Source organism: Hemicordylus capensis, chromosome 4, assembly GCF_027244095.1.
Source record: "Hemicordylus capensis ecotype Gifberg chromosome 4, rHemCap1.1.pri, whole genome shotgun sequence".
Classification (NCBI taxonomy): Eukaryota; Metazoa; Chordata; class Lepidosauria; order Squamata; family Cordylidae; genus Hemicordylus; species Hemicordylus capensis.
The window spans coordinates 100,079,508-100,092,007 of record NC_069660.1 but is presented as its reverse complement, the minus strand read 5'-3'; the positions used below and the strand labels follow the sequence as shown (position 1 = coordinate 100,092,007).

The 12,500-nt window shown below is 41.9% G+C and overlaps 1 protein-coding gene across 13 annotated transcripts in view; it reads right to left on the bottom strand.

Annotated features, from left to right (window-relative positions):
* Positions 1 to 12,500, bottom strand: part of FGGY (FGGY carbohydrate kinase domain containing) — a 294,022-nt gene that overhangs the window by 126,878 nt on the left and 154,644 nt on the right. For all 13 annotated transcript variants that reach the window (XR_008306941.1, XR_008306940.1, XR_008306943.1 and 10 more), the window contains one exon: positions 9,812 to 9,915. Coding sequence is in view for 7 of the 13 variants with exons in the window: in XM_053249281.1 (XP_053105256.1) it covers positions 9,812 to 9,915 (104 nt within the window). In the remaining 6 variants the exon portion in view is untranslated. The remainder of the gene's footprint in view (positions 1 to 9,811; positions 9,916 to 12,500) is intronic.

The window sequence follows — 12,500 nt, the reverse complement described above, 5'->3', positions numbered from 1 at the left end:
AGTCTCTGGAGAGTAACTATGTGGCCCATTGGAAGGAAGACCTTTTCCAAGGTCATGTTGAATATCAGTCCAATGAAATGAATTTGATGGGTGGGTTCCAACTGAGATCCAACAGAAATAGTTATAAGATGTTCAAATGGAGCAGGTGACCTTTTTGCAGCTAGAGTGTCTGAAAGCCGTGTGTACAGAAAATGTTCAGGCAAGTGGCCAAATGAGTGTAACTTTATTCATTCTAGGGAGAACCCCCCTGGATTGATCATGTCTTCAGTAGCTAAAAGGTTACTGTTTATGATATAATGGCTGCATAAGGTAGAGCGCTGAAACACAAACAACTGAGCAAGTGATTTCTGTGGGTCTGTCCTGATTTTCCCCACACATTCTATTGGTCCTAAAAGGCTCCCATGTTACTTCTTCAGACATGGAAATTAGTTGCTTTTTCCATGTGGACAAAAGAGCATTAAAGAACAACAGGGAAAATGAGCACATTTGTTGCAATAAGTAGCACACTGGACAGCCAATACTTGGATGCACTGCACAAAACAGACTCCTTCCACTTTTCACACGGAGCAAAATATACATTTATTTCATCATGCAGACTAGGAAAATGTTAAGACAAGTGGTCCTAAGGGTGTTTTTGTGGGAGAAGCAAAAATTGTATTTGTATCACACCACATACATTGTGTATGAGTCCCTGGTGGTGCAGTGGTAAAACTGCCACCCTGTAACCAGAAGGTTACAAGTTCGATCCTGACCAGGGGCTCAAGGTTGACTCAGCCTTCCATCCTTCTGAGGTCGGTAAAATGAGTACCCAGAATGTTGGGGGCAATATGCTAAATCATTGTAAACCGCTTAGAGAGCTTTGGCTATAGAGCGGTATATAAATGTAAGTGCTATTGCTATTGCTATGTTCAGATGATACTTTTTCATGCTACCTGTTCTGCTCCCCATCCCCCAAACCCTACTGCCTTTATGCTGGAAAGTCTAGACCTCTGGACAAGACTCCAGGTATTTCAGTTTCTATAGTAGCAACACGGAAAATGCACCTCCAAGACTGGATCTGTTCAGAAACACAGAGACATATTACATGTCTTATCAACTGAATCAAAGAACTAGGAAGATAGAGATTTTAATTTGGATTTAAATATTTAAAAATGTGAAGATGTGTTCTGACACTAATGAACATGCCTTAAGGCAGAAGAATACCAAAAAGCAGAGCAATGTGGATTTGCTGGCTGAGTAATTTCAGTTTGCAACGTTCTTTTGAAGTTATTCTGTGGTGTCTTGCTTGCAAGAGTTTTGTTTTTGTTTTCATTTCTCTGCAACACATCTCCCCTCCCCCCACACCCAACTCTCTCCACTAGTCTGGAGGAAAAGAAATTGCTGCCTTTGCTAAATGCTGGGTCATGGCCAGCTGGCTGAGAGATTCCATTGGCCTAGGCATTAGGCTCCATCCCCTTGGAGATTGCACGTTTCATCTCCCTAATGTGAAGAAAGTACCAGCAGCTGAAGAATGCAAGGTGAACATCAAGAACACCCAGCTTTTGGATGTTTTTGCTGAAAGCACTTCCTAGCACCACTATACAACTCTCAAAACTCAGCACGCATGTCTAGCAGCATGGTGTGCTGTGTGTTTCACCACTATATTTCCATGCAGCCAAAGATTCTTCCACACAGCCAAAGATTCCTTTGCAGCAATGATTCAAAAAGTCTGCTGCTTTAACTATGTGGCATGTTCTGCCCTCGAACCACAGCCAACATACACTGAAACCACTTGCTGGTCTGGCTCCCACTGAGATTACAGAGATCAGACAGCAGGAACACTTTGAGCCAGCGTGCCTCTGTGGTCTCCGCCCCAGGATGTTCTGCAGAGGACACGTACTGTGCAAGCTCTTGGGCTGGAAACGTGCTTCAGACTCTATTTGTGTAAACAAAGCTGGCAGCTTGGGTGGATATCAGGGAGCAAAAGCAGCACTGTTCTATGCTTGCTAGTTCCTTGGAGAAGCAGATGAACCAAGTCAAAATGAGCACACTTGGCTGAAATTGTACTTTAAAAAAAAAAATACACATGGAGGCAAAGGACATCCCTTTCAACTAGCTGGGAACCTTTTCAGATATTTTAGATGTTGTATCCTGTTGATCATTAAGGGGCTGATTTGAAGGGACTGAAAAGATGAAATTCCACAACAGATACATTACGTTACTGCAGATTATCCAGGCCAAGTGTCAAGAGCTCCAAACTGAAAACATGATTTAATTCAGAAGTTGGGTGGAGCGCATACACAGATTGCATGGTTTAATAATTGCCCATTTCTGCCTGTGTGAGTGTCTGAAGCTAGTAAATACAAAATTTGGAAAAACGGAAGAGGGGTTTACAAAATAAAGCGGATGTAACCCTGGACACAGAGAAAACTACAGGATTGTTGTTTTTTTAAAAAAAAGATGAAATGAGAATCTCATTTATGATTCTGAGTGCCTCAGATGATAGGCTGGATACAAATATGATAAATAAATTTTAAACACTGTACTAGTAAGAACAGGATTGCTGTGCTACAAAGTATCCCTATGCTGACACAGTTCCCGCCTATGTACAGACATCACCTGCAGCAAAAATCACTTAATCGTTAACTGTACATCCATATGGTATAGGTAAGGGATTTGCACAGATTTAAGGCAGTCACACATGATCTGAGGATCCAGTCTCTGACTGAATATAGACTCCTGTAATCTGGAGTTTGTGAACATACTGAAGTCATTCAGCTGTATTTTCATTCTAGCACTGTTAATCCCAAAAGTCAAAAATCATGTAATGAAAAACAATGTTAAATGCACAATATTGATTCATACAGGGGCGTAACTACTATTAGGCAAGGGGAGGTGGCTGCCTGGGGGCCCCCACGCTTCGAGGGGCCCCCCAAAGTCAAGTCACATGACTATATATTGTGAAGTGTGTGTATCAGCGAGGGGCCTATTTTAAAATTTTGTCTCTGGGCCCACTCCAGCCTTGTTACGCCCCTGGATTCACACTTTGCATTCATTTATTCTCATACTGTCTTTTTGCAAAAATGTATTCCACAGCTTTAAGTAAGAGACCTTCCTTTACAATGAATTCTTTTATAGTTTGGGATATGCAATGCATAAGTCTTAAAGCGGGGGAAAATATCGAAACATGATTTGGTTTCTGAGGTTTCAATACTTATTGCTAGTTCAGGAGTTCACAAGACCCACAAATTATGGTGGGGAGGAAGGTGCACTGTTTATCACAGCCTGCAAAACCTAAAATGGTTAGAATAAAGATGACAAATGCAAGTACAGTGCGAATTACTGTTTTATGAAGTGAAGTGAAGGAGCAAGTAAATTGCCCTTTGACCCTAGTAAGTTTGATCTCCCAGGTTATATGGAGTCTACCCAACCTTTCATCAAAAAAGCTCTTTATGGAACTCTCAGCCTCTGCCCTTTCTGAATCATATGTGCAAATGTGTCCTCCAGGAAGTGCCCTTTAGTGGTTAACAAAAAACACTGAATTAAAAAAGAATAGTCAGGTGAAGTTTCTTTTTAAATCAACATTTACAATATGTTTCCTTTAACAAAAGATATATTCCATTTACTGAACTGCATTAGGTGGAAGTTCTCAGATGTGAACCATGAAAAGAACTCGAAGGGGAGACACAGAACTCATGGATTTTTCATAGAATCCAAAGAATTTGGATAATGATGATGATGATGATCTCGATTTCTATACCGCCCTTCCAAAAATGGCTCAGGGCAGTTTACACAGAGAAACAATAAATAAATAAGATAGAGCCCTGTCCCCAAAGGTATCACAATCTAAACAGACACCAGCAACAGTCACTGGAGGAACTGTGCTGGGGGTGGATAGGGCAAGTTACTCTCCCCCTGCTAAATAAAGAGAATAAGCATGTTAAAAGGTGCCTCTTGGCAAAGTTAGTAGGGGTAGACTGAAATGACATGTGTCTAGGGATGTGCACAGAACCGCAGAGGCGCGGTTCAGAGCCGGTAGGGATCTCCCTTTAAGGGCGGGTGGTTTTGCACTTACCCCTCCTGCCGCTTTCCCCCCACCAGCACTCTGTCTTTGCTAAAGGTTTTTGGGGCGGCAGCATTCCTCCCCTGCCCCCGTTATTATCCGGAAATACCGGAAGTAACTATTGTGTGTGCGCACACTGCGTGCGTGACATGCGCACGCAAAATCCAATGTGTGCAGCACACGCACACGCAATTGTTACTTCTGGTATTTCCGGATAATAACGGGGGCAGGGGAGGAATGCTGCCGCCCCAAAAACCTTTTGCAAAAACAGAGCACCGGTGGGAGAAAAGCAGTGGGAGGGGTGAGTGCAACCCCCCCCACACACACCCTTAAGCGGGGAGACACACACACACACACACCCGGCGCCAGACCGGCCCAAGTTCAAACTGGTTTGGAGGCCTCCATAATGGCCTCCGGACCGGTCCGTGCACATCCCTACATGTGTCTTCTTGGATCCAGAAAATACTAGTGAAGCATATCTGAATCATTCAAATTTTAGAAACCAAAGATAAGCCTATTACAGATCATCATGCCTACATATGATGGTTTTAAAATTAGCCCTCACCTCACCTCCCATGCATTAAAATGGAGTAATCTACCAATTATTTTGGATACTTTCATGTTCTGTCATCTTCAGTATTTTATCTGAGCATGGCAGAACAAGTGCTTGAATTTGGTAGAGATACAGTATATATTATCCAGAACTACTAGAAGTGTGAGCACTGCAAGATATTCCACTCAGGGGATGAAGCCGCTCTGGAAAGAGCAGAAGGTTTCAAGTTCCCTCTCTGGCTTCTCCAAGATAGGGCTGAGAGAGATTCCTGCCTGCAACCTTGGAGAAGCCGCTGCCAGTCTGTGAAGACAATACTGAGCTAGATAGACCAATGGTCTGACTCAGTATATGGCAGTTTCCTATGTTCCTATGTACCCACTGAGCAACATACATGCACACACAAGGATGTTGCAATGAAGGTGTTCCAATTATTTTTGGAATGAAAAAATATGTGCATGCAATATAATAACCACTGCACAATCTATCAAACACTGCTTATGAGCATGAATTATCTTCAATGGGGGTTTCAAGGGAATATCAGCAGTTCTTGAATAAGATTTGGTCAGTACTTAAATTAGATTCTGCATAAGAACCCTGTGTATGTAAGCCCTTGTGAGCCTTGCAGAAGAGAGGGAAGAAAAATGTATCAGATACATAACAAAAACAAGTTGTTCTAGTAAGAACTAATCAGCCTACTTTCCTTTCACTGTCTCTACAACCTTTCACTGTCTCTACAACTGGACTAAATTTGGTTCAAGTCGAGGTCCACAAGTTAGATCTCTTGCACTTCAAATGTCTGCCATCTTGGATTGGGGTGGATGAGATCATTACAAACTACACCACTGAGGTGTCCCTGTGTGTCACTCACTACAACTCTACCAAATTTGGTTGAAATTGGTTAGACAGTCCTCAAGTTAGTGTACTTGTGCCTCAAAAGTTCACACATCCACCATCTTGGATCGGGTGAGATGACATCATCACAAACTACATCATTGGGGCATCCCTATGTGTCCATACAGTTGCAGCAAAAGTGTTCAAATTGGTTAAGTGGTTCACAAGTTAGCCCACTTACACCTCCAAAGTTTAAGTGTCCGCCATCTTGAATCAGTGTGAATGACATCACAAACTATGCAGGTGAGGTGTCCCTTTGTGTCACTCACTGCAACTGTACCTAATTTGGTTTAAATTGGTTAGATAGTCCACAGATTAGCCTGCTTGCACCTCAGATGTTCACGTGGCCACTATCTTGGAGTGGATGACATCATCACACACCACACCATTTGGGCAGCCTATGTGTTCCTACAGCTGTAGCAAATTTGCTTCAAATCAGTTAGGCAGCTCACAAGCTAGCCAACTTGCGCCTCAAAAGTTTACATGTCCGCCATCTTGGATCAAGCAGGATAACATCATCACAAACCATGCCATTGAGGTGTCCCTATGTGTCCCTACAACTGTACCCGATTTGGTTCATAATGGTTAAGGCATTGCAAAGTTGATCAGTGGTGGGTGGGACACACACACACAGAATGCCAGGTGATCTCATAAGCCTAGTGGAAAGTAGACTAATAAAAGATTGTTGTGAAGCAGGTTAGGTGAAGAGGAAATGGCCAATGAAGGAATCTCAGGCTACCCAGTGATGCTTATGTCTTGGAGGAGAGAATTCAAACTTTTCCAAGCCCAAACCCAAAGCTCACCCTCTATGGCACTGCACTTTCCAAATAAATGTTTCCCTCATTGGTGCCATTACAAGAATAATTCATAGAGCACTTGCAGAGAGAAATGTTATGTCCTTGGAATTGCTATTGAAGTTACATATAGGGATGTGCAAACAGGTTCAACGTCGAACCTGTTTGGTTTGACCATTCTGGGTCAAACCAGACCGAAAGCCTCCCGACTGTTGTGGGGTTGCGGATATGGAGAGAGAGAGAGAGAGAGAGAGACATATAAACTTACCTCCTTCGGGGGAGTTGTTAGAAGAGGAGACGGGGGGCACGGAGGTTCCCCCTCCCCCCGCTAGTCTCCCTTATTGCTGCCACTGCCCATTCTGCTGGTTCTTCAGCCCATTTCGGCCTTCCCCATCTGGCGTGGCAGCCATTTTGTGGGCCGCCACGGCTACGCAATTGGCCTCTGCGAACGGCCAGTGGTGGTAATAAGGAAGGCCATCAGGGGGAGGGGGAATCTCTGTGGACCCACCGCCACCTCCTACAACTCTCCCAAAGGGTGTAAGTAATTTTTTTTTAATTGTTTGCGAACTCCCCCCAGACTGGACCAAACCAGCGGGGTTTGAGTGGGTGCCAGACCAAACCAGATCAGGTATTTCCGTGCACACCCCTAGTTACATACACTGATAGCACTTCAATTGATGGTATTTAGTTCGTTGTACATGAATATAGTCAGGCATGTAGGATTGTGAAAAGTCATGCTAATTAGTTATCCTTTTTCTGGTGGTGTGAACCCCTGCTACTGTCAAACCATTTCACTTTACAAAAGAAAGATATTTGCCTGCTCTACCACTCGAATATGAGGTATGACCAATAAAGCTTTTTATGAAAGTTTCAGAGATCTGTTGAGATTAGATTTCAACAAAAGAGAGAGAGAAGGTATTGGAGCATCTTTGTATAATTTTACAAGCATAAGAGCATGCTGATAGCCTACTCATCTGATTCACAGAATGCTCAGCTTAGCAGAGGAAATTATGGTCTTTCTGCCTATCTGAAGCACCCATGGCACCACTCTCCTCCTCCTCCATCCATCTCCCACCCCTGCTTGTAGGAAAATAAAGTAACCCAGCAAATTATTTTGAATGCTTTCTTGTTAAGACCCTTTGAAAGAAACCCACTACTCGACCATTGCACTTTCACCCTGCTTTATGTTTGCTGAATTTCTCCTGACAGATGACTTTTTCGTTTGCCAGAACCACAACAAAGGAAAGCCTTGAGTTTCCATACAGGCCATTCCCCCCCACCCACCCTCTGTTTCACTCTCTACTCTGATCATCTCACAAAGATATTATTGTTACTGGCTCGCTGGGGCTCAGTGCACCTGAAGCAGATCAAAGGCACTTTTTTGTGCCAGCCTGACCACACAGGTCTCTCTCCCACTGCATTAAATTAAACCCGATGATTCATCTCTATTGCCCTCAGGGTCCCTTGGTACAAAGAGAAGGAGAAATATAGAGAGAGAGATTTCTAACAAAAACATGGAGGATAATAAACTTACATTTTATGGCCTTAATTAAAAAAAGGTACAGTTAATTTCAACCAACTGCAGCTGCATATACATCTCATTAAAAAGGCACACACAATTGCCCTATGTCGTCGGCACCGCATAAACAGGTACAGATAAAAAGAGTACTTCAGCCAAAGGCCTTTCATATATTCATTCCAGAGCAGATTTGGATTTGCTAGTTACCCACTGATGGGAAATAGCATTGACTTAGACAATGAAATAGGATGAAAGCAAAAAATAAAAAAGTTATATTTTGAAATTCCAACTGATTATGGCTGAAATCCCATACATACTTACCTTACAGCACATCCCGTTGAAAAGAAGTAGGACCTTTTTCTGCATAAGCATGCATAGGACTGCACTGTATATTATCTATTAATCTATAAAGATGGCTAGTCTCAAGTGGGGCTGTAACCCTTAGTGACACTTAAGTTACCACTATTAATTGTGCCAAAGCATACTTCACTCTATCTACTGACCCTGTAGGCCAACATGATGATGATGATGATGATGATGATGATGATGATGATGGCAACACTTAGCATTAGTTACTGCTTTTCTCATGCTTCTGAGTGGCAATGGATTCTCCTGCCCAGACTTCCTGGGGCCTCTGGTGGCATCAGCCCCCTACCTGCCACGCCCACACCATGATGATTTTGAGAAAGGGGCAGAGGAACGGTCTAATGGCAGCGGAGGCTACACACATCGAGTGAAGCAACAGATCAAGTCCAAATTTAATCACTTGAGCTGGGCCATTATAAATTGGGTCACTCTAGAAGAACTTCCCCACCACTACATATTACTTTACAGAGCACATTGGGCATCAACAAAAATTTTATTTGATGTATTTTATATAATATAAAATTTAAATAAATTTTATTTATTTGATTTAAAGTGACAAAAACTAAACTCTGTTTCCCACAAGTCCTTAAGCTATAGCATACACTCCTACAAAGCTGGCCTAGAATGCTTTGCTAAATAACATGATATTGTTAAAAACAAACATACACTATCATTAAATGTGTTGTTAATTTGTTGTTGTCATATTATGTCTATGCATGAATTTACAGAGTTGGGAGCATTACAGGAACCCATTTTATAGCTAATTTTGCTCAGGACAAATGCCCATTTTTAATTTCTGCGGGCCACTTCACCCAAGATTGTTTCCCAGAAGAAATCACCTCTGTGTAGGAATACACAGAAATGCACAAAAGGTGTCCACTGATTTGTGAAGAATGCACCCTGTCTTTTCCCCTGCATGTACATATTTTGTCCAATCCCGCATAATGATTCAGTCTATATTTAAGCACGTTAACAAGTTTTAAATGAAACAAAAATGGCAGAAAAGGAGAGTCATGAAAATGGAATGCTTTCAGCCTTATACATTTTAAAAGGTATTAATTTCAAGCAGAGACACTAAACTTTAATTGCAATCCCAGGAAAAAGCTTTCCCACTAATTCAGTGAGAAAAATTATCGAAGCAAAAATTGCTTATCTGGGCTCTTTTGGAGCCACAATGCATCTCATAATTCTATAGATCATTAGAGCTCTCAGAGTAAGATAGATTTATATTGATTGAGTGAGGAGGTGGGAGAGATGGAAGTCCAAGGGGCTTTTCTAAAGACACTGAGTACTCAGTTATACATTAGTGACAAGCTCATCACAGGTTACTCAAAGCCAGAGTGTTTGGCTCCAATTTCATACTGCCCAATGAAATCACAGTAGAAAATTTTCTGACTTTGCTTTTACATTTTGTCTCGCCCCCTCCACATATTGATTTTGACTACAATAAAAGATGCTTCTTGATAGCAAATGCATGGTGCTATATATTTAATCTTCCAAGGTAAAGACAGAGTTATCACCATAATACGCAGGACACATACACATATGGACAAGAAAAGGCAACTAAATTAAAAGAGGGGCTAGAAGGTCAGTTTCTCATCAGGCAGATTTATTGGACTGGCATTAGGATTCTGCCCCCAACTTACCCCCATGTGGCATGAAGATGTTCCACATATCACAGCAATTCGGGATGCAATTGACTGGTTTTCACAGGGCAAGTTATATCCTTTCACATTGGTTCCAATCATGCCTAGTATAAATATATAAAACAAAGAAACCCACTAAAACATATAAAACAAAGACACCCCACTATTTTAGTGAAGTAAAGCTCTTACGATAACATTATTGAGCAGCTTTATCAGTTCTAAGCCAACTTCTCTATTTATTGCTATGTGATTGATATCTTCTCCAAATCTACTTATTCACCTGATATAGAAGAAAGATGAGCACTAAATATATTAATGGGCAGATCTAGATGTAACAGCAGCAAACCTATGCCTCCAGGTGAGTCAGTAGAGTGGGGCAAAGGACACAACTGGAGCAGAAAGGTTGTGGCGCAGGATGGGGGTGCTGAACTCTTCCTTCACTTATGCTTTCCTCCTCACAACCTGCCCCACTTGGTCCATTTTTATTCTTCACACCTCTCTCTATAAAAATAAAATGCTCAGGTTCAGGGCTGGCAGCCAGCCCCAAACCTAACCCTCCAGTGTTATATTGATGCATGGTAAGGGGGAAGATATCCATACCCCCTCCTGAAATTCCTCCCCTATGGGATCCAAACAGCCAATATGGGTCCTATTTCAGGATGTCTAGAGTCCTGAAGAGGAGCACTCCACTTAGTGGCTGAGGAAACATCACAAAATTTTGTTGCAGGTTTCATTTGTAACATCAGGTTCTGTCTTTAGTTAGCCAAAAGAGCTTCTCTGGGTTTTGCAGGATGAAATTATTTGGCCAAAGCCATTAAGTAAGACCAGTAAGGAGAATTGAGTTCAAAAGTTAACATGGCTTCTTCAACCATAGCTATTGAGTATTGTATATATGTCATAATGAATGACTGAAATGTAATGAATGCCAACTATCACATTTGAGTGTAGAAAATCCCTGACAAATGTTGTGAATGTCCAAACTGTCAGGGATACACCAGTGAATGCTGACAGTAACCTACATTAGTGTCAGTATTCACCAGTGTATATCCAGCAAACAGGGATATACGCTCATGAATGCTGACATTTCAAAATCCATCTGGACTTAGCTACATGCACGTGCAGTTGTCAACATTCACATATATGGTTTGGTTTGTATCTAACAATGCACTACTACACCTGCTTAAGCAAAAGAATGGAACTGTGCCTCATACATAAATAGTACTGAATATAAAAACCTAAACATGGCTTCCCCTTGCTATTCTCAGTAGAAAATGAATGCGTGTATATTATCGTCCCAAGTGCATTCAGCATTGAGTAGAATACTCTTCGCCAGGCCTGTTATTATGGGCTCTACTATACAGATCACTTTATCCAAAACAAGCCAGCTTCAGCAACTGTTTCCCACTGATGTTAGTGGTTTCTACCCAAATCAAGATGTAATTATGCTAAGCCTTGCATGAGAAAGGGTTAACTAGAAAAGTGGGGCGGCGGGGTGAGTTAGAGGCATCACCAAGGAAACAAAAGAAGAAGAAGAAGAAGAAGAAGAAGAAGAAGAAGAAGAAGAAGAAGAAGAAGAAGAAGAAGAAGAAGAAGAAGTCCTTAGATGCCTCGCTGAGGTATTTATTGGACCTAATATGTTTTGGATAAAATCTTTTGTCAAGGACATTTTCAAAACCTAATAACACTTTTTAAAAAGAGGTTATACTAAATGAACTTCACACAGCTCTGCTGCAGTTCTCAAAAAGAGGCTAAAGCCTACGAATCTCAACAGTTTGTGATGAGGTTCACTGGCTTAGCCTCTTTTGAATTTTTCTTTTTTAAAGTTCTGAAAGTGCCCTTGACAAAGGATTTTATCCAAAACATGTTATCCCCAATAAAGATGGAAACAAAAAAAGTGTTTACAAAGCAACAATCCAAATTACAATATTTGGATGCAATTTAGAATTGGAGGTTTTATCTTTAATATGGGTCACAACTCCTCTGAATATGTACAGTTGTGATTATTATTCCAGTTTGGAGATGAAATCACAGGTACAGAGAACTGAAGTAGCAGACCTACATTCTAAAGATGGATGCCTGCAGCAAAAGTGGGAACATAATCCAGAATCTGAATCAATCATGTAACTGATTTCTCACAATATAGAAAAGACAGATGATAAGGCTGCTTGGTCAGGACCCAGTGGTAGACAGTGGGGAGCAGGTGTTATGCCAGGAAGTCAGAGATGAGGGACAAAGCCAGGAGTGAACAGAGAGAGCCAGGATGTCCCAGACAAAACAGGAAACCTGTTCTAGTCTTTCTGTTTGGCCTATGAGAGACCAATGGCCAGCTTGGGTGGCAAGAGCAGTCCAGAGTCTCAGAATACTTCACTAACCTGGATGATGATCCAATCTGCAGTCTAGTGGCTCACCAAACAGGCAGCTGCTGAGAGATCCCACTTATCACCCCATTCACTCCCAGCATATATTTTGTGGTGTTCCGCAGGGGTGTAAGCTATAATTGAGTGGATGGGTTCAAAGAACGTGAGCCCCCCAGCTCCTGATCGCCCCCAGCTCCCTATTTTCTTCATTATCTCCCTCACGCCAGGGAGAGGGGCAAACACAGGCCCCCTCTCCCCTAGCTATGCCCCTGGTGCTCCACATACTTTACATAATAATCTTCCACAATGCAACAAACTGTGAGTATTCATTG